The 21,551-nt window shown below is 60.6% G+C and overlaps 1 protein-coding gene across 1 annotated transcript; it reads left to right on the top strand.

The window, feature by feature from the left end:
- Positions 1 to 9,130: 9,130 nt before the first annotated feature.
- On the top strand, positions 9,131 to 20,646 carry NATD1 (N-acetyltransferase domain containing 1). Its single transcript, XM_072938593.1, has 3 exons — positions 9,131 to 9,448; positions 16,599 to 16,717; positions 17,956 to 20,646. The coding sequence occupies exons 1-3, from the start codon at positions 9,343 to 9,345 to the stop codon at positions 18,070 to 18,072; spliced, it is 342 nt and encodes a 113-aa protein (XP_072794694.1). The 5' UTR covers positions 9,131 to 9,342; the 3' UTR covers positions 18,073 to 20,646.
- Positions 20,647 to 21,551: the final 905 nt, after the last annotated feature.

Below are 21,551 nucleotides of genomic sequence, written 5' to 3'. Positions count from 1 at the left end.
GGCTGCCTAGTGCTGCCTGACCTCTAACACCAAGCACAGGCATCGCTTTAATGACAAGTAAAAGTTAGCTTTAAGGCCCAATGACACGGCCAGCACAAGTAGGAGGGAGGGGAGGGGAGGGCCTGAGGCTAGGAGATCGGCAGGCCCAGGTCCTGAAAAGTCAAAACTGGAATATTTTTAGAGGATCTTAATCCTCCAGCCTAACAGCCTCACACTCAGGAACAAAAGTGCAAGTCACTCCCCAGGGCTGCGGTCAAGACACCCTCCCGCAGCCTCCTCCATGCAGGCCCCCGCAGCCACACCCAGCACCGCCTTTCTGCCTGCAGCCTGGTTTCCAGTGGCCTGATTGGTCACATGAATGCGGGGGTGCTGGGGATCAGGCAAGCCCACGTCTGTCCCAGACGGTGCCCCCAGGGAGCTGTGACAATTGCTTTGCAGCAGAAAATGCTCTAAGTGTTGACTTTCTTCCAGGTGCCCAGGCCTAGGGGGAGGTCCTGCCCCACCTCAAGGGACGGCCTGGCTGCTGTCCTTCATAATGTCCTGCTCCCAGACCCCTTCTAGCGGCCAACGGGTCTTCCTCGGAGAAGCAGGAGAGGGCGTCAGCGGGTGTTCTCGGGCTTGACCTGGGAGGCTCACAAACATTCCAGGGTGGAAGGAAGAGTCTGTCCCCCGGAGGAGGGCTGCTGGGGGCCCTTGATGCCGTGGATGAAGGAATTCATTCCCTGACCCCAACCCCGGCAGGCGCAGGACGCAGACTGGTTCGGACACCAGTCGGGCGGCAGTCGGGTTGCCTGGCTCCCTCAGACAGGTTGCTTCTTTCGTGCTCCTGACGTTATCGGAGAGTGGAGGGGTGGCAGGAAGGATGTCGGGTCAGCACACTCGGGGTGTCCCTCTGCAGGGTTGTTCTGTAAATGACCAGGGCAGGGGCCACATGACAACCTCCTTGTCGTTGGGGGCTGCGCAGGGGTGGGGAGGGCGGGCACCTAGCCGGCACCTCCTTGGGGACCACATGCCCCAGGCATGGCCTCTGCCACTGTCAGTGGAAACGCCCCTTCTGCCAGCTGGTTTGTGCCTCCCTGACCCCCGGGGGAAGTTTGCCCAAAGCTGCCGCCTAGTCCACGTCACAGGCTGGGAACGTAGGAAGCGCACGAAGTGGTGACTTCTGGGCCTGAGCTCACAAGAAATGTGTTACCATCTTTATGCTTTTCCTGTCAAACATTTCTGCAAGAATTATGTTATTTTTAATATAAACTAAATATTGTTGCTTTTTAATATGTTAATACAGTCAATTAATGTAATTATGTTAGTTTAATACTTCTGTGCAAACAAACAAAATGGCATCATTATTTCTAACTCTGGCTGATCTTTACAATTCAAATCTTGCCTCTTACATGCAGCCTTCCTGGATTATCCAAACAGAGCTCATCAGGAGACTTGACACCATCAAGTGACCCAAGACCCCACTCCAGTGGTGTCAGGGCTGGGTGTGTATAGTGATCTGGGGGAAGCAGAGGGTTGGGGTCAGTGTCCCCTGATTCTAATCCATCCCCATTGTTTCATAGGGGATGGTAAACAGTGGCTCCATGCCTTGATCCTGGACCGAGTTCCAAGCGAGCAGACGTGCTGAGAAAGGACTGATGATCAGAGACAGGGGAAGTCACAGAACCCCCTCTGCTGTCTCCTGCATTATAACCCCCCTAAAGTCGGCGGTGTGAAACAACAATTCTATGCTGCTCAGGGCACCAGGGGGCGGGTGGTGTCCGACCCTCAGCTGGACTCGTCCAGAGGCTCCTCCCCTTCCCCGTCCAGACCTGGGTGGGGAGGACTCCAGGGCGGGCGAGCAGGGCTGTGGGCTGCAGCCCGACACAGCCTCTGCAGCGGGGTGGACGGGCTCCAAGGCGAGCGTCCCCAGAGCTGCACGACACTTTCTGACAGTGTTAGAAGTCACACGGCATCACTTCCGCCTCACTCTGTTGGCCAAAGCAACCTGCCCAGTTTTAAGGGGCGGAAACGTGGACCCTGCCCCACAATGAGAGGAATGACGGGGAACTAGCAGCCAGTCCTTAAAGCCTCTGCACCTTCTGCAGTTTATCTCGGGCGGCGACCACTCACAGAGCCACCGACCGCCTTCCTAGTCCCGGGAAGCGGCTGACCTCACAACAGCTCACTTGTTTCAGCCCATTTCCTCCTTCCCGGAGCGATAAATCCCACCGTCTCTTCACACCCGACGCTCTCACCTCACCCACAAACAATCAAAAACTTGAGCACGAGCTGACCACACAGCCCCTTCTGTTTAGCAACCCACCCCCAGCGCTCACACAGGCTCCTCTGTCTGTGTGGCCCCCTGTTGCCTATGACAGTGTTCCTATTAAACTTTCCTTTGTCTCTTAAGTTCTTCTTTGTCTCTGGTGAATCTCTTACCGCCCAAGACACTGGCCCACCGTGTCCCCCAACACAGGGGACAGCATGCCTGGGTTCAAATCCTGCTCTGCCACTAATTCACTGAGTGAGTCACTGGGACTCTCGCAGCCTCAGTGTCCTCGTCTGTAAAATGGGTCCACAACAGTGCCTCCCTCGGGGGAGATCATCCATGCCCAGCCCATGCTCAGCAGTCCCTGTCGGCCTCAGGTGGCCTCTGCTCAGCCTGGTGATGCGTTTGTGGGGTGGCGGTGCTGCAGGTCATGCCCTCAGAGCCTGATCCTGCAGTCACGTCCCAGCGCTGCCCCTTCTAGGCTGTGGGCCTCACCGCCTCCTCAAGCCTCAGGTGCCTCGTCTGGCAAATGGGACTGGGACCCTGGTGCTGCGATGAGGTTCGACTGAGGGGATGGGCCCATGCTCACTAGGCGCGCAGGGGCCACACGGTGGGCTGGGAGACGGGAGGGGTCTGGTTCCATCCTGCGGGCAGAGCAGGGAGGGCGAGGCCATCTCTGAGGCCTCCTCCAGGCCCAGCCCCGCAACCGAGGCCAGCTGTTGCTTCTGATAAATGAGCATGTAAACAACAAACAGCGCAGATGTCCCCTCTGAGCTGGGAGCTCCAGCAGAGGGGCCCTGAGTGGTGGGCCTGGGCAAAGAGGGGCCTCAGCAGGTGCCCCGGGGAGCTCTGGGCTGAGAGGCCTGAAGTCTTCCAGCCGCAGGACAAAACAGTAATAAAACAACAGCAGTGAAAAGAAGTACAGTGAGAAGGGTACCCACTTACTGTTCACATGTTATTTACCCCTCAAAACACCCTGAGAGAAAATATTTGCAAAACACATCTCTGGCAAAGGGCTTGTACGCGGAATATACAAAGAATTCTTACAACTCAACCATGAGAAAACAAACAACCCAATAAAAACAGGGGGAAAGGCCTGAACAGACACCACACCAAGGAAGCTATCCAGGTGGCAAACAAGCCCATGAAAAGGTGACCTCACCACTAGTCACCAGGGGAGTGCAAACTGAGACCATATTGAACATCCACCGCACACCTGTTAGAGTGGCTAACATTTTGAGGGCTGACAGTTCCACGCGGTGGCCGGGATGGGCAGAAACCGGAACTCTCACACGTTGCTGGTGGGGGTGCAAAGAGGTACGACCACTTGCAAACAGCTTGGCAGACTCCTGTGAAATCAAACGTACCCCTGCCTACGTCCCAGCCCCTCCCCTCCCACGAGAAATGGAACCCTACACTCACACACACACCCCAGTGCGCGAGCACTAATAGAGGCGTCATTCATCACAGCGAAAAGCTGGAGAGACCCGCATGTCCACGAATTTGTGATTGGAACGACCAAGGTGCTGTGCCCCTCAGCGGGACCCCCCTTGGAGACAAGAAGGAAAAAACTCCAGGTATGGGGCAGCAGGTGCGTCTTGAGGGTGTTGAGTTCAAGAAGCCAGACCCAAATGGGGACCCTCACTCAGTGTGGTTCCATTTGAAAGTTGTTCTGGAAAAGGCTAGAGTAATGCAAAGTAGATCCGCTGTGTCCAGGGCATGGACAGGGTAAACCACAAAGGGACACAAGGAAACTTGGGGGTAAAGGAGAGGGTCTGCATTGTGCTCCTGGTGGTCGTTACAGAACTGCACACACGTGTGAAAAATCGTCACACTGAAAGGTGAATTTTATTCCACGTGCATCGTGCCTCATTAAAGCTGGGGCAGGAGAAGGAAGGAAGCCTGCCTGATGAAGGAAAAAGCCCTGAGCGGTTGGGGCCATCGCTGCCCTGTTACAGATGAGGCCACTAGGCTCGGAGGTGACATGATCGGAGGGGACGCCAGGAGGCCAGCAGGGAAGCCAGGGGGACAGCAGCAGTGATCCGGGCTGGGCTGAGAGAAGGCTGTGGAGGCAGGGGCTCTGTCTGATCCAGGGCGGCCTTGAGGCTGAGATTTCTGGGACTGCAGGGCAGAGGGACACGTGACAGCACTGACGTGCCCAGGGCAGCAGTCTGGAGCCTTCTCCTGCGTCCCCTCGCTAACTCCTTGCCCGAAGCTGTTACACGAGTACCCCAGGTCACACAGCAGAGCTGGCAGCACAGCCAGACCTATTGACTCCAGAGCTGGTGTCCTTGCTCGGAGGACAGAAGGGAAGACGGGAGGCCCTGAGGACCAGCTGCCTGCCCCAACTTGACGTGCAAACCGGCCAACTCCCTTCTCTGCTCTGGCTCTTGGTTTCTACCTCCACAGAGTGGAGCTCTTGGGGGTAAGGAGTAGGAAAACCAGGGAGGGAGGGAAACCCGAGGCACAGAAGGACACTGGGGCCTGTTGGGCCCTGGTCCCCCAACTTGCTGTGGGGGCAAACACGGCTGAATGACTGGGGCACAGCCACACCCACGTGCACCCTGTTTTACCCCCACGGTGGCTTCTCTACCTTGTTGCCTCAAATGTGTATCACGAAAACTTTCAACAGGCACCCAGGAAGCGGGAGCCCGGGACGCCAGGACCATGCCTAGGCCCAGGCTCTCTCCTCTCTGTCGCTCTCCCCCGCCCCCCCTACCTAGATACCTGTTGTTTCTGACCCAGTTGAGGGTTCCTGATGGTACAGCCTACCCCTCAGTGTGCACCCCTGAGAGCAGACACCCTCCCCGAAACCACAGCATGATTGTCCCTCCTGAGCAAAAGCTGCAGTTCCACCCACACCTGACACGCAGTCCACACTCGAGGACCCGTTGTCCCTAAAATGTCTTTCATGGCTGATTTTTTTTTTCCCAACCAGGATGTAACCAAAACTCACTACTTGGTTTTCTCTCTTTTCCCCCCAATTTTTTATTTTGAAAAAATTTACGCCTCCAGGAAAATGGCCAGAATCCTGCCCTGAACTTGCAGGCAGACTTTATCTGGACGCACCAACTGTTACCAGTTTGCCAGGCCCCTGTCCCTCTCCCCCAGCCACTGAAGAGCGAGTAGCAGGCACCTGTGTTGTGCCTTTAATTGGCTGCCAGCATTACACGTCAGGAGGCCTCACTGTACTTCTTGTTTCCAGCTCCTATTGAAAACCCAGTGACCAGAACAGGCCCCTTTATCCAGGCAGGCATCCTCTGCCACCTCCACACCCTTCCCTCCCATGTGACCCCAGCCTGCCCCCCTCACCCTGCACTTGCCTGGGCTGCACCTTTCGCACCATCGACCGAGATCTAGTCCAGAGGATCTCGGGGCCTCAGGGACTCTAGGAGGCTCCTTGCTCGGGCCTGCCTGGCGGCTTATCCTCTGCTTGGAATGTTAGCCTCTGGACTCAGCCTGCCCGGGTTTGAACCCTGGCTCCACCACCCAACACCAAGGAGAGATCTCGGCTATCTAATCCCAGCGCCCCAGGTGGGTGTGAGCTGCTGCATGACTTCGGGCAAGCGACCTGCTCTCTGAGCCTCCCTCTGGGAGGGTAAGGAAGAGGGCCTGCCCCCTCATCCCCGCATCCTTGCCCCACCATTCTCCAGGGGATGGGGTGAGGGATCTCGTCTGCTGCATCTCTGTCGCCTGCTCAGCTCTGAGGCACCTGAGCTGGGGGCGAGGGACCCAGGCCTCTGGCTGTCCCCATGGGAGCCATTGGAAGGCATCACCTGGCCAGCCCCCACCCCCCACCCCTTCACCCCAGATCTTTGATTTTGGTCCCTTTGCCCCCATTCTGAGTCTCTGTCCTCCCTGCTCCAGGAAAGCTTGACACTGACCCAGCTGCCCAACTGCAGGGAGCGCCTCAGGTAACTACGGTCCCCTTGACCAGGAAGAGTTGCCGCTGGACGGAGGCTGTGTTTAGAAGTGACTCGGGCGTGCCAGAGAGAAGGGCTGTTGGGCCTCGCCATCTGCCGGTGACATCATGGTGTCCACTCAGGGGATGACCTCGCACTGGACAGGGCAGGTCACCCACACATGCTGGCAACAACCTGACTGTAGGACACACTGTTAGGTGACAGGCTTAACTTTAGGGTTACATAATGGGAAGAAAAAATATGTATTTGTATTCACTTGGGTTTATGCGTGGAAAACTGGAAAAATTTATGAGAAACAAGTGAAAATGCTTCCCTCGGTGTGGTGGGAGGGGGATGGAAGAATTGTTCCCTGGGGCTTGTACACATTTTGTCTTAGTTTCTAAAACAAGTGAATACATTATGGAATCAGAAACTACATTTGAAAATATTCTTAAAGAATGATTCTGGGGTTTCCCACACATTAGCAAAGGAAATTGCTCACAGTATATTGCAAAATGGAAAGACTACAAAAGAGTGATTATGATAACCTTTCTGTTGGGCAAAACCCTCTATCTGTGTGTAAAGAGCTCGTGTGAACAGTTTTGGTGCCTTTTTCACTTGAGTTCCCAGAATCTGGAACACAGAGCCATTGCTCAGTAAGCGTGGCTGAGCGAGCGAGGTTAAGGAGGGAGGGGAGGAGAGAGTACCTCTTGGCAGCAGCTGGTCTGTGAGGGACTCCGTCTCCCTGCAGTTTCCTGCTGATTCTGAGGGTTTTCAGTGAGCCCCTCTACTGAGTGCGTCCACCCAGGAAGGAAAGACGGTGGAGGGAGCTCTGTCGGGGGCATCCAGGCAGGGTGAGGGGGCTCACTGGGAACAATGTTGGGCAGGGAACCAGCACAGGCGCCCCACCTGCCACACACAGGCCCGGGGATGCAGGAGGGAGGGGGCCCCGTCCGCTGGCCTGGTGTCACAGAGCAGGGCTCGCTCAGGGCTCAGGGACCGGCCTCAGGAGGCGCAGATCCCAGATGAAGTTTTCAGACCCCTTCCCTCGTTTCACAGATGAAGAACCTGTGGCCGGGGCTGCAGTGCTCGAGGGCTACCAGCAAGGCTCTGCATCAGGCTGGTTCAATCCTAAATCTGTTCCTCACAAGCCACCTGCACACGGCGCGTCCCCAGGTGCTTGTGGCCTTCGAAGTTGGTCTTTAGGATTCTGGGGTCAAGCTCAGGCACCCTCCTGGTGTTGGTGGCCCCAGCCCTACAGTGAGGGTCAGGGCACCTGCAGGTGTCCGTGGAGCCCCTTGGGGTGCCCCACGGAGACTGTCCCACCCTTGGCGACAGAGCTGGGTCTGAAACTGATCACGCCTCACGGCCAGAGGAGGCAGCTCCACCTGGTATATGACTGAGGGGAGTCGATTCGGCATGTTCACACATCTCAGGATGGCAGCCACCATTGTCACTGCGTGTCTGGATTAGAGCAGGGGTCCCCACCTCTCACCTTCCCTGCTGAGTCCATCCCCACACAGCGGAGAGGGAGCCTCAAAACACTGGCCACCAATGACCCTGTCCACGGAACAGACCACGGGCTCGCAAGGCCCCCTAGGGGGTTCACAAGGGCATCAGGCCAACTGAAGGGTCACCATGGAGGTCATGTGGCTCCATCTCTGTGACATGCTGGGGAAGCACCTATGGGGACAGAACACGGGCCAGGAGGGGGAGGGGAGAGGCTGGGGTTACGGGTCATAAAACCACGTTGTAACTGGGTTGTGATGGCAGCTGCATCAGGCAATTAAATCTAGTGAGAGGCACTTCACATTAATCAGAATGCCTCAAACAAGACTTGAAAAGATTTGACAACACCAAATGTAACTCAAAATTGTTGGTAGGAGTGGAAAACGGTGGAACCATTCTGGGAGCAGCTCTGGCCAGTTTTCACAAAACTCAAGACACACCAACTACAAGACAAAGCCCTCACTCCGGGTAGCCCTCCACGGGCAGTGCTACAACACAGACACACAGATGCTCATTTAAGAAAGTCCTGCAGGTTTATTCACAACAGTCAAAATCCACTAACAGCCCCACTGACCATCAACAGTGGGTGGGTAAGCTGTGGAATATGCACACGATGGAATGCTGTTCCACTCTCAACAACATGGGTTAATTTCACAGATAAAGTCTTGGACAGAAGAAACTGGACCCTAAAAAGCAGATACCTTATGATGCTGTTTATACAAAGTACCACGAAAAGCAAATTAGTCAAGGATCGAGGTAGCTGGGGGGGCACTGACTGGAAGGGGCAGGGAAACACAGGTGATGTGTATCTGGATTTGGGTGGTGGTCACGTGAGAGTGAACGGCGGGCTACACCTTCCTTAACAAACTAGTAGAAAGTAACCTGCAGTCACGTGACTCAGTGGGCAGCTGCTGTTGTGATCAAGGGGTGGGAGGGGATTGGTCAGGTGCCCCCTTTAAAACAAGTAGTCCCGGCCGCCACCGCCACGCCGAGGGTCCTGTGTGTCCTCAAGCAAGTCCCTGACCTCGTGCGACTCAGTTTCCCGGTCCGTGCGCGGATCCTGCGATCGCCAAGGCGCTGCCCGCACTTGTCTCTTGGCGGAGAGGTGGCATTTCACTGGGTCCCAAGCAAGGCGTCTGGGAATAACCCCTCCTCAGCGGGGTGTGACCCACGAAGGCCTTTCGCTGCCCTGGGCCCCGGTTCCTCCCGGGAAACGGACTCACACCGCCGCCCAGCTCTCGGCGAGTCTTCGCGCAGCTTCCGGGCTTGGCCGCGCACAGGCACAGGCGAGGGCTTCGTCGACAGTGGCTGCGCAGGGACGGCTAGAACCGCCCTAAGTCGTCACAGCTTTTTGAGGAGGGGTCCCTCGGGGGCCCCCAAATCGCCTGCCGGCCGAATGCCAGCGGCCCCAGGGCCCAGAGCGCGGCGCCTTTAAGAGCCGAACGGAATGTATCAAAACAGAGCGGCCGCGCGCCCACTGGCCGCGCGCCGCACGTGACCGCACAGCTGATTTCCTGCCCCCCCCTTTTGTTGCTGCCGCCGCCGCCGAGTGTCAGTTTCAGAGCCGCCGCCTGCGGTCGGCCCCTCGGTGCGGGGTCCGCGCGCGCCTCCCGCCGAGCCGGCTCCGTGCCCCCGCCGCCCCCCGCCCCGCCGCGCGCCCCCGGCCCGGGCCGAGCGCCGATGGCGCACTCGCCGGCCGCCCTGCCGCCGGGCGCGCTGGAGCAGGGCTGCCCCATCCGCGTGGAGCACGACCGTCGGCGCCGCCAGTTCTCCGTCCGGCTCAACGGTAACGCGGGGCCCGCCTCGCCTTTTGTTCGCGCGGGAGCCGGGCCGCCGAGTGCCCCCAGCTGGGCGCGGGCCGGGGGCGGGCGGCCGGGAGAGGCGCGCCCATGCTGGGCACCCGGGGCGGACCGGGCCCCGGGGAGGCGGAGGCGGCGCCGGGCAGCCCCGGTCCCGCCTCAACCCTGGGGAACCCGCACCTGCTCGGCCTGGCTGTTTTCCGGGCTGCTGCTGCGGTCCTGGGGAGCGGCTGGGCCGCGACCTCCCCTTTCCTTGGTGTTAAGTGGCTTCTGGCTGCCTTGGAAACCTTTGCTTTTCTGCACGGAGGGGGCTGAAAGAGTCCTCTGGGCAGACCTGGGTCTGACTGACAGAGGGGCTCCTGCCCAGGGCCGGGGCGGGGACGGGGGATGTTGTCACCATCAGACTCGGCGGCTGTGAGACTTTGGCCAAGTTGCCTCATCTCTGTGCCCCAGTTTCTCCATCTCTACAGTGGGAATAACATCAGTGCATAACTTCTGGCTGGTTGTAAGGATGAGATGCCCGTAGGAGTAAAGGCTCAGCACAGCGCCTGTGGCCGGTAGTAAGTGCTGGTAGATCGTCATCACTTTTTAAACCAGAAAGCAAAGTCAAGTCCTCATTTCCTGTAAAGAAAGGTTCTACCACTTACTAGCCCACACTCCCTCCACCTGAGAGGTCTGTGGTGAAACGCAGAATTATGCAATGGACGACTGAACTCCCTGTATCCCACGTCTTCTGCATTCATAACTTTTTCTTCCCTCCCAGCTGGACCCCCTGTGGCACTGTCCAAGCTGGAAGGGCCTGGGAGGACACTGCCCATTTCTGAGAAGGGAAAGCAGAGGCCCAGAAGAGAGAGAGGTTTCCCGGGGTTAGGCAGCGAGCTGGGGCAGAGTGAGGACAGGGGCTGGGGCCTGGAGCACGGACATCCCCCGGACGCCCGTTTGGGCTATGTGGTGCATTGAGTCAGGGTCCCAGCACATCCCTGTTACAATGTCCTGGTGGTGCTGGCATCAACCACCCCACATCAGAGGAGTAAACTGAGGCTCCACGCAGGAAGGGAATGACTTGTCACTTCGCAAAGTCTGGCCAGAACCAGACACCGTGTTCCATCCACCTTGAGGCAGGTCCTGCTGCCTGGTGCTGACCGTGGCCCCACTGGCCCTGACACTCAGGGCCCTGGCTGCTCTTATGCAAGGGGGCCCTCATGGCTTTTCAAATTCTCTTTTCTGAGGTTCCAGAGAGGCCTCTGATTCCCATGGAGGGCTCAAGAGGCCCCAGACACAGAAACAGAAGAAAAGGAATGTTTGGGGTTTTCCTTTTTTCTTTTCCAAAGGACCCCTCTACAGGTCCTCTACAGGTGGCTGTGGTCAGGGCTGGATGTGCCCAGCCAGCTTTCTAACCTTGGCCCCTCTGTCGCCCACTGCCTAGATAGTCAGCTGTCAGGTGGACCCGGTCCCCAGCCACACCCAGCGAGCAGCTCCTCTCCAGCCTGCAAGGTGGAGGCTGTGCAGCCAGGCCCAGCCTGGTCTTGGGGTATGTAGGGAGGTGGGAGAGGAGTCATCTGTGCCTGGGCCTCTGCTGGGCAGGGGAACGGCCTGCTGCGGTGGCTCCTGACCTGCAGCGGCCCCAAGGTCTGGCTCACCGTGCCCATTGAGAGGTGTGGACACTGAGGCTGAGAGGCAGAGTAGCACCATGACTCCAGGGGCGGGTTTGTGCCCATGGGCCTCCAGCCAGCTCTGGTCCTGGGGAGGCGAGAGGGCTGAGCGGCAGGCTGCACGCAGTTCTTGGGCTCTGGGCAGGCCCCACGCACGTGGCGTCACCCGGCATCGCTGGGCAGGGTGAGGGGAAGCTGCTCTGTCCGTTTCACAGAGGAGGCAACTGAGGCAGCGAGACCGTTACGCGACCGGGGTCTTGCATCTTGGAGGCAGAAGAACCAGGACTCACCCGCAAGTGCTCATTCAGCGCCTGGTGTGCCAGACGTTGTTCTAGGTTCCGGGGGCTCGTGGGACGGACCGTCTAGGGGGCGGTGGGCATTATCACATGTAGTTGTGTTCCGTGGGTTATTCCATGTAGACAGAGCGCCCTAGAGAACAAGGCTGGTGAGAAGCAAGCTGAGGGCCGGCGCATCAGGGGAGGGCTGCTCAGGGTCAGGTGTCTGGGAGGGCTGCCCAGGAAGCAGGCAGGGAAGGGAGCTCCAGCAGGAGGAGCACGCCAGGTAGCAGGAGTGGTGAGTGCAAAGGCCCTGGTGTGCCTGCTGTGTATTGGGAGCAGCAGGGAGGGGACGGACATGGAGAGAGGCCCGGCAACAGGCAACGTGCAGCAGAGGACATCAGGAGGTCTCGGAGGTTGGTGGCTCGGGGCAGCAGAGGGCATTGTGAGCACTTGACTTTGACTCTGGGTGAGGTGGGTGCCTGGGAGAGTGCTGGGCAGAGGTGGACAGCATGTCGCAGGCTCCCTCTGACTGCCCTGAGGGCAGGGCAGGAGCAGGGTGGTCGCTGCTGCGCTAGTCCCAGCAGTGTGAGCGGGAGTGGGGAGAAATGGCCAGCCCCCAGACCACCGTTGACGGAAGTGTGAACAGGCCCGGGATGGGGTGTGGGAGGACGCCGGCTCCCCAGCTTGTCTGGCCCCCAAATCCAGGTTCTGAAACACTAGCTGGTGTATCCCTACTTCTTCAGTGGGGAGACCAGGGCACACAGCCAGTGGACTGCTAAGCCAGAACTGAGCCCCCACCCCTGGGCAGCCTCCCCTCTTCCCTCAGTCAGGGCCAAGTGTCCCACTTGCCGCAAGAAGAGGGTCCTGTCAGAGCTTTCAGTGTCTTCCCCAGCCCCCATTTGTAGATGGGGAAACTGAGGCCCCAGAGGCCACAGACCTCCTGCATTCAGATCCCAGTTCCTAGGCAGCGTTCTGGGATACATGCCGGAGCGGGTACCTGGGCAGGGTGGACGGGGGATGCCTGCTGTGGGGAGGGGACCAGCTGGGTGGGTGGGTGGGCTCTCCTGGGCGGCCCAGGGTCTGCCCTCTCATGCTCCCAGCTCTGAGCCACCAGCAGGCGGCCCCTCCGCAAACCAGGCTCTGCAGCTGGAGACGCCCGGAAAGCCGGTGGGCTCCTGCTGCTCCTGCTCCTCAGCTCCCGGGGGGGGGGGGGCAGACCCGGTCCTGGCTTGGCCTCTGCCTCAGTGCCCTCGCTGCACGGGAGGCGCTCTGACTGCTGGCCCCCCTCAGGGCTGCTGCCAGCAGGGCAGTCTGTCAGCACCCACTGTGGAGACCCCCCCCCCGTCTCCCACCCAGGACCCCCACTGCTCTTCCCTGCCTGCCAGGGAGGGCCGTTTCTCGGTGACCACTTCCCTGGCAACTTGCTGGGGCCTTTGGTACTGGACTGGGGCCAGTGGAGGACGCGAGGGTGGAGAGGCCCAGAGAAGGCCCCTCATCAGCCAAGATGCTTTAACTTTTCTCAAAACTGGCCACAGCCCGTAAAATTGATGTGGTTTTGAGCCCAGGAGGGGAGCCCAGGACAGTGAGGTCTGAGGTCACCTGGCAGAGCTGGGACTGGACCCAGGGCCCTGCCCTGCCTTGGCTTGTCCCTGTGGCCCCCGTGTGGCAAGTACTGACCCAGCTGGGAGAAGGGCCTGGGGTCCAGCCCCTGACCCGTGAGTGCAGATTTTGGTATCCATGGGCCCAGAGGCCAGAGACAGGGTGGCTGTGGTGCCTGGGGTGAGGCTGACCTTCTGCTGGCGGTTGGGGGGGCTCTGGGGGTGACACGTGGCCTCAACCTCGAATAGCAAATAGCAGGAGCCAACCCGTGGAGGCTCAGTGGGGGAGGGACTGCCAGGCGGAGGGAGCAGCCGATAGAGGCGGGGGTGTGGAAGAGGCAGCAAGAACGCCAGTGGGGCCAGACCAGAGCCCTGAGCGAGGAGGCACAGGATCCAGGAGGCCCGGGGAGATGTGAACAGTGGCCAGATTCCAGGCATGTTTTGAAAGTTATGCCCATGGACCTACTGCAGTATCAGACCAGAGTCTGAGCAAGCTACAAGGAGCGTCCCAAGGATCCTGGCTTGAGCCGGGGGGGTGGCCGTCTCTGCCGTGCTGGGCCACAGGGCCACAGGCAGGTGCTCCAGGATTGTCCGCTGGGTCCGTTTCCTCCCCAGTCCAGCACAGGGAGGTGGGTCATTAATGCCTTTTCCCTCCTCACATGCATCCCATGCAGCCCTAGCAGCCCTTCTGTTCCTCCTCCAGCCAGAAGACCCTCCTGAGTACCACCCCCCGCTTCCCCTAGCCAGCTGCACACACCACTGCACTATGCGATCGCCTCTCAGGCCCGTCTCCCTGCCTGCAGATGGGGCTGCGAGGGTCCTACCCACAACGTGAGATTCTTGGGAGGACCAGTGCATGGAGAGGGCTGGGCCCGGCCTCGCAAGTGCGAATGCACCTGCTCTCATCCTGGTCTCCCCCAGGGCACGGGGCCAGGCTCTGGGAAGGGCGCTGGGTGTACCAGGAGCCACAGCCCCCGACTCCTCCGGTGTGTGGGGCAGAGAGAGGACAGCAGGGGTTTGTGGGCCAGGTGTTTCTGGGGTGTCTGCCCTGGGCTGGGCTCTGGGGACATGGTGGTGACCAAGCCCGTGTGGCCCCCCAGGAGCCGGCCGGGTGGGGCAGGGCAGAGAATCTCCCAGGCCATCCTGGGATCTGGCCTGTATTTGGCCCAAGTGGCAACTCCAAGAAGAACAGGAGCACGCTGGCGAGGGCCCCGGGCCCCCGCCTCCTTCCCTGCGGAGATAGCAACAGTGCGAACAGGGCTGCCCAGGGGCCTGCAAGGCCCCCAGAGGGGCTCCCTCCCCCGCCCATGGGGCCCAGCCCTGCCGGCCTCCTTGCTGCTGCCCGGACATTCTACCTCAGGCTCTTTGCACCTGCTGTTCTCCCAGTGGACGGCCCATCCCCCACGTCTCCCTTTGGATCCCTCACTTCTCCCTGTGTGTCCTCTCTCCCCTCACCCCTTCCCTGCTGTTTGGTTCTCCAGCTAATCCCCTTTGAGTCCTCTGTTGTTTAAAACCATATTCATTATCTGTCTCTCTATGAGGGAGCTTTCTGTCCATTTTCTTCACTGACACCAGCACCTGACACCCTGCTTGGCACATACCAGGCCCTCAGTGAGTTTTGGGTAATTAAATGCGGGCCAGGCAGGCAGCCCCTTCAGTGACTGGTGACTCTGCTTTCCTGTCCTGGGCCAGCCGAATCAGCCTCAGCAGGCGTGGGTCCCATGTCGTGCAGCCAGGCAGGTTGCGATGGCCAGGTGGTGGGTGAGGCCAGCAGAGTGACAGTCAGGCCACAAGGAGGAGGTGCCAGGCCCCTCAGCTGGTCTTGAGGGGGGAAGGGTATTCCAGGCAGAGGGAGCTGCCCAGGCAGAGGCCTGGGGACAGAGCAGAGGAGAGGCCTGGGCTCGGGGTCTGGGGCTCACTGTAGGCGTGCTGTGAGACTTGGATCTCTGGCACTCAGTTCCCCATCTGGAAGTGGGGCCAGGAACTGTAGCCCCACTCCTGCAGCTTTGGGGAGAACCCGCAGGCCTGCTCACCGGGGCTGTGAGAGCCTGGACTGGCCGTCTGGACCCCTCAGCCTGTGAGTCCCCACCTGGGAGGCTCACCTCAGACTGGCAGCGTTCAGGCACGAGCCCTCTGTGTGCCTTTAAGTGAAAAACGTGAGATACAACTTGCTTTTGAAAGTGAGAGAGAGACAGTTGGCATTGACCTGTTTTCTTTCAGGGGTAGTGTGAATTGTGTGTTGTGACCTCAGAGCCTTTGCACTGGCTGTGCCCTCCGCCCAGCCCTCCCCTGCTCTTCCCTCAGCTGGTGCCTTGCTCCCCAGCTGCCTCTCAGCTCAGAGGTTTTCTCCTGGGAGGGGCTCCCCCGACGACCCCAGCCCAGCTTATTTTCCCTTCTCACACTTGCAACTCCCTGAAATTAGAAACCCTAGAGTTGTCCTCAGCTCGTCTCTGTTGCCACGTCCAAGCCACCAGCCCATCCTGCTGGCTGCACCTTCAAAACAACGTCAGCATCTGATCCCTCTCCGCTCCCCCGTCTCCCCTGGCAGCGCCCGCACCGTCACTTACCTGGACCAGGGCAGCCGCCCCACTGGTCTGCCTGCTCCTGCCCCCCTATGTGTCCTCACAGTCGCCAGAGGACCCTGTGAAACCACAAGTCTCATCCGGCCTCCTCTGCCGAGGACCCTCCCGTGGCTCCCAGCCCACGGGGGCTTAAGAGGCACCTGCCCCATCGCTGCCGCCACCCTCCTTGCCCACTGCTGCCTCAGAGCCTTCGCACTGGCTGTTCCCTAGACAGCACAGACCTACTCCCTCTCCTCCTCCTCCTCCCGCCGGCCAGCACCCCCTCCCTGCCCCCACCATTAACTTGCTTTTCTTGTCTGCTCTGTCTGCTCCTCTAGGCGGTTCCGCAAGGGCAGGGCTCTTTGTCTGGCTTGTTTGTGGCTGTGTACCCCTCTCCAGAAACAGAGCCTGGGGCTGCGTAAACACTTGCTGAGGGAAACAGGAATGGACGGATGGCTGGCAGGCAGATGGGGGACAGGCAGGCAGATGGGGACCTGAAGACTGTGTTGGAGGAACCCCAGTTAAGTGTTCCTTCACCAGGAGGTTGCGGCAGACGGTGAGCTCCAGGCCTGAGAGGGCGTGGAGGCCGGTTCCTGCCACCTGTGCCCAGTGCCACCTTCTTGCGGACACCGGTGCCGCTCCCTGTGATCCTCCACGGGGTCCGGCGGGTGGTGCTGCTCTGGTCTCTGCAGGCTGTGGTTTAGGTGGGGACCTTGCTCTACATCTGTCTACTCCTGGGTCTCCCAGGCCCTTGGGAAGGGGCTCGGGTGGGGACGCAGAGAGCTGGGCTTCGGAGGGGCTGCCAGGGGCCTGGGCTGGGCCTGACAAAAGCAGCAGAAGCCCACAAGAGGCCTGGAGCGCCCTGGGCGCCGTTCTGAGCGCTTTACGGAAATCCCCTCCTTTAATCCTCCAAACACGCCAGCGAGGGGAGTTCTGTTCCATCCGCATCCGACGGATGAGGAGACTGAGGAGCAGAGAGGTTATTCCAGCTCCAGCTCCAGCACCTGACCCTCCACCCAGGCCTCACCTGCCCACCCCCTGCCCGCAGGATGTCACGACCGGGCGGTCCTGCTGTACGAGTACGTGGGCAAGCGGATCGTGGACCTGCAGCACACGGAGGTTCCCGACGCCTACCGTGGGCGCGGCATTGCCAAGCACCTCGCCAAGGTAGGGGCATAGGAGCTGCCCCCACCAGCCCAGAGGAGACCTTGCCCTGGCTGCCTGTTTCTCGGCCAGAACGTGGACGGCCCCCGTGTGCCTCTGCGGCCCACTCCGGCTCCTCCCACATGGCTGCGGTTCTGGGCCCCAGCCTCCATGGCCACTGACACCCGCTGGGCTTCCAGGCCTCACCCAGCGGGGCCCAGCACCCAGCACATGATGGGTGCTCCGTGAACCCGTGTTGAACGAGTGGGAAAGTGGGTGTTCAGTCAGTTGGCTCGTGCCCACCTGCATCCGTGGAGCACCTCAAACCCCAGGCTGCTTGGAGCTCAGGCTTGGGCTTACAAGGGCCTGGGGCCTGGAGCAGGGAGAAGCTTCAGTTCCCCTGAAGGCGGCTCCTGGGTCCCAGGCTCCCCGTCGGCCGACTCTTCCTGCCTCCACACCGCCCCCCGCCCCCATGTCCTTGCCTTTCTTACTCGGCCACCTGTGAGCTCGTCTGTGGTATCACTGGCGAGGAAACTCCGAGAGTTGGTTCCTGGGTGACAGGAGGTGAGCCCCCATGCTTACCCACGGCCTCGTTTCTTTATCTGCAAAGTGGGAGAAGAGCCTGGAATCCTGTCACTAGAGGGTCTCAGGTTGAAACCCAGGGATCAGGTGCAGACAGCGAGGCACACATCCACGGTGGAGGGGGGCCGGGTGGTCGGACAGCGACCAGGAAGCCCAGGTACCGCATAGTCGGCGCTCGGCCCTGCAGCCTCCTTTCCGTCAGGTCAGCGGCCCCACCAAGGCTGTCCTCCACTTGCTTCAGCACACGTGTATTAGACGCCACTGTGTGCGAGGCACTGGGGGCAGGGAGGTGCACTAGACCTGCCGGGGACCCCCATCGCCCCCCGGTGCTTGCCTTGGGATCCCCATGAAGTGATCTCACTGGGGGCCAACCAGGGGAGCTTCCAGGAGGAGGTGTCCCGTGGAGGACGAGTGGACAAGAGGCATTGGGGTGGGTACCCTGACTGGCTGTGGAGACCATGGGGCAGGTTCTCCCAGGGTGGATCCAACCCTGGCTCATTCTCTTCCCTGGGGGTTCCTCTGCCTCGATTCCCAACTGTCACCTCTGGCCTCCACCGCAGACCCAGGGGAACAGGTGCGGGGGGCAGCCGGCTCTGCCCCTGCGGGAAAGCCGAAGCCTGCCTGAGCCCACGGTGCCAGTTGTGGGCACTGATCGCTCTTCTCTCTGCTCTGACCACCAGGCCGCCCTGGACTTCGTGGTGGAGGAGGACCTGAAGGCCCACGTCACGTGCTGGTACATCCAGAAGTATGTCAAGGAGAACCCTCTGCCGCAGTACCTGGAGCGCCTGCAGCCGTAGCCCCAGCCCCACGGGGTGGGAGTCCACTGCCCGCCCTTCCCTCCGCGCCTTGGCCCCAGCCTCTGCGTGCTCTCAGGAATCCTGGTCCCTGTAGGGGACAGACTCAGAGTTATTTTTGTAAGGACGCTGGTCTGCAGCCCCTGGAGGAGGCTGGCTGTGGATGGGCAGTGGGCCAGCTGCTGTGATGAAGGGGAGGCCCGGCGGCTGTGGTCCGGGCTGCTTCTACTCTGCAGACAGCACTCTGCTTCTCAGGTCCCACCTGACCAAGGAGGGCCTTTAGCCAGGACTGGGACCCAGCAGCTTGTCCCTCTGGCCCATCTGGGTCCCACCTGCTGTTCCCTGCTCTCTGAGGGGCTGATTTAGGGCCCTGCCTGGTCTGGGTCCTTTCCACAGGGGAGGGCACCCCTGGCTGGGCGAGCAATAAGGAGTCTTGTGTGCCGATTCCCAGGGTGTCCTCTTGGGTGGGCGTGACCACCACCGTGCTGCCCCTGCTCCAACCACGTGCCTGGCCTGGATGGGGCCGCTCTCCCTGCAGAGCGAGGCCAAGAACCAGTGCACTGGGCGCCGGCCAGGCTCAGCTGCATGTGCATGCACACACAACGCACACACGTACGTACACACACACATACACAGCAGGACGCTAAGTGTGGAGCTGTGCCCCGGAGAGAGGCTGATGGGGTGCCTGGTGTCTCTCCTGACCCCCCATCTGTCAGCTCTGCAGGAAACAGGCCCCACCCGCAGTGCCCTCCCCTTTCCAGCCTGGGCATCACTGGGGTCCCTGCCCCTCACTGGCTTTTTGGTGCCCCTGTGGGTGGGCTTTCTCAGGACCCTTCCGAGCTGGGGTGGGAGGGAGGAGAGTGTCCTCCATGAACCATCCTCCCCACTCAGGAGGAAGAAAGGGTTCTGTGGAGCCAGACATCGGAGTCTTTCCCTTTCTGCGACCTCAGGTGTCCTGGGGCCCCTCCCAAACCAGCCTTCCTGGAGACAGCCTGGGGGGCGTCCCCTTTGTTCTGTGGGGCCAGCCTTTCTGGGGGCTTCCTTTTGGAGGCTAGTTAGGGCTCAGGATATCAGCTCCATGCGTGCTTCTCTGTGGGGCTGGAGGGGAGCCCAGGAGTCAGTCCCTTTGGGGCTGGGACATTAGTTAATGGTGGACGCCTGAGGAGAGGAGGTCCCTCCAGGCTTCTAAAGGGGTGGGCTGGTTGCCACAGGGACCCCTCCCTTGCCTGACTCAGCACGCGTTGGCCTGTGTCCCTTTTCCACTAACCTGTCCACTCCCAGTCTTGGCACTGAGCCCCCCAGCACCACAGCGGCCTGTGGTACAGCAGCCTGTGCAACGCTCGTGCACAGACCTTTCCCACCGAGGGCCAGGGCAGCTCCACTCACGTTCCCGCGAGTCACATCCTCAGCGCCCCACCCTCACCTCTCCCACGTCACACCCCCCAGCCCCACTCTGGCCTCCAGAATTCCAGAGAGGACTGAGGGCACCCCCCTGCTTCCCACCGTGCGCCCAGCTCTGTTTGCAGAGGGCTGTTGGGGGAGGTGGGGAAGCCCCGCCGTGCCAGCAGGAGGTAGGCTCAGCTGCCGGGTCCCCTCCAGGGCTGGGGCGCCCCCTTCTGGCGCAGTTTAGGGAGAGAATGGGTTGTGGGCTTGAGAGTGAGATGCTGGACCTTTTCCCACTCTCTCCCGCATCACCCCCTCCCCACCACGCATCCCCCCCCCACAAGTTCAGCACAGACTCCGTCAAGCAGACTTCTCTCCAGTAGCTCAGTGAACGGGAGCTGAGCCCTTGACAGCCCTTGGGGAGAGGTGACCACAGGAGGCGCCCTGCAGCAGTGGCATGGGGACCCCAGGGCAAGCAGCATGTTGAGGAGAGGAGGGCCAGGTGGCACCGGCTGGGGGGAACCCCACCATGTTCCGAGAGCAGGTGACTCGCTGCACCTGGGAGGCATCCACACAAAACACTTAGTACTTGAACCAGGGACCGTGTGAGTCTTGGGACGTGCAGCCCGACCCCAGGGGCAGCTTGTCCCCAGTTTCTGCAGGTGCAACCCTGGCCTCCTTGCCTTGGGCTGCCGCTGCCCCCCTACACACACACACACACACACACACCCACCCACCCACCCACCCACCCCTCGGGCAGCAGCAACGGCCTCCTCTCCCAGGCCAGCTGGGCTGCTGCAGACAACGCCCTGGAGCCCCCAGCCCGCCTCTGCCAGCTCACCCCATCCCACCAAGGCTGGCCTGTCCCCGGTGCTACCCAGCCTGTCTGGCATGCCAGCCTTGCCCCCGTCCCTCCCGGCACACTCGATCAGGGGGCAGGTTACATGGGCCAGTTCATGTGCCACCGGCAGGCTTGGGGGACACTCACTCACCCGGGCCCCTTTGCAGCAGGTCACCCCAAAGGCCCGTGCTCGCCAGCCACGCCTCACTTTGTGGGTTTCTCTTCTTGCCCAGTCAAAATAGGTGGGAACTCTCGTGCCTTTCCGACTCAGGACCTCTTACAGGTGGCGTCTGGGCCAGGCTGGCCTCCGGACGGATTGCATGACATACATTTCAATAAAAGATATGACCCAGTGTGGCTCAAGGCCTGCTTCTAGGAGGGCAAGTACGCTCCCTGCCGCCCACTCCACCCCTGCCCCCGCTGTCAGATTGGTGGCCCCACTTTTACGATGAGGAAGCAGGCAGAGCAAGGTTGTGTGCCCACAGGGGTGAGGAGGAGGAGGCTGGGCTGGCGGGTGCTCTGGGTTCCCAACCTGTGGCCTTGTGGTTCAGCCCTGCTGCTGTGTGACTGGCAGCAGGGGAAGCAGGGGTGCAGGTGCTGCCAGGATTCGGGGTTCCGCCGGCTGTGCTGCACACACTCCCTGCCCAGGCCCACGCCTCCTCCCAGGTGCAGGCCCCTCTAAGGCCACCATCGTGCGCAAGCCCGCTGGGAGCAGCTAGGTGGGTGTCCAGGAAGAGGCTGTCATGTCGCATGAGCTGATGCTCTTGGATGTGTCTGTCTCCCCTAGGAAAGCCTTCCAGTAGGGCTTCTGGTCCAGTGAGGGGAGGCAGGGCCCCGACGCAGGCCAGGGGCTGGGAACACACAGGACAGAGAGCCTCCTGCACGGAGCACGGAGTCCGAGGGACCCCTAGATGGGATGTGTTCCTCCTGGTCCACCTGGGGGGCTACACTGCTGCTCCAACAGAGGGAGGAGGGGTGCTGCCGTTGCCAGGCCCTCCGATGTTTCCCCAGCAGCCATGAGATACCAGGTATTAGGAAACGGAGGCTCAGGGTAAGGGTCACTAGGTTGCAGATCATGTGGCTGGAAGGCAAGGGGACAGGGGCCTCCAGCCAGTTCCTGTGTCTCTGTGTCCATGTGGGGAGAGAGATGTCCGGGGGGCCGGGGTGGGCTCAGTCTTGTGCTGCGGGTGCTCGATGGTAGAGTGCCTTGGGGCACGTAGAAGCCTGGCTGCATGCAGACTGGGTCAGAACGGGAGTT

The sequence above is a fragment of the Vicugna pacos genome, chromosome 16 (genome assembly GCF_048564905.1).
Source record: "Vicugna pacos chromosome 16, VicPac4, whole genome shotgun sequence".
NCBI classification, from domain to species: Eukaryota; Metazoa; Chordata; class Mammalia; order Artiodactyla; family Camelidae; genus Vicugna; species Vicugna pacos.
The sequence above is the reverse complement of the archived record's forward strand: the minus strand, read 5'-3'. Positions and strand labels throughout refer to the sequence as shown.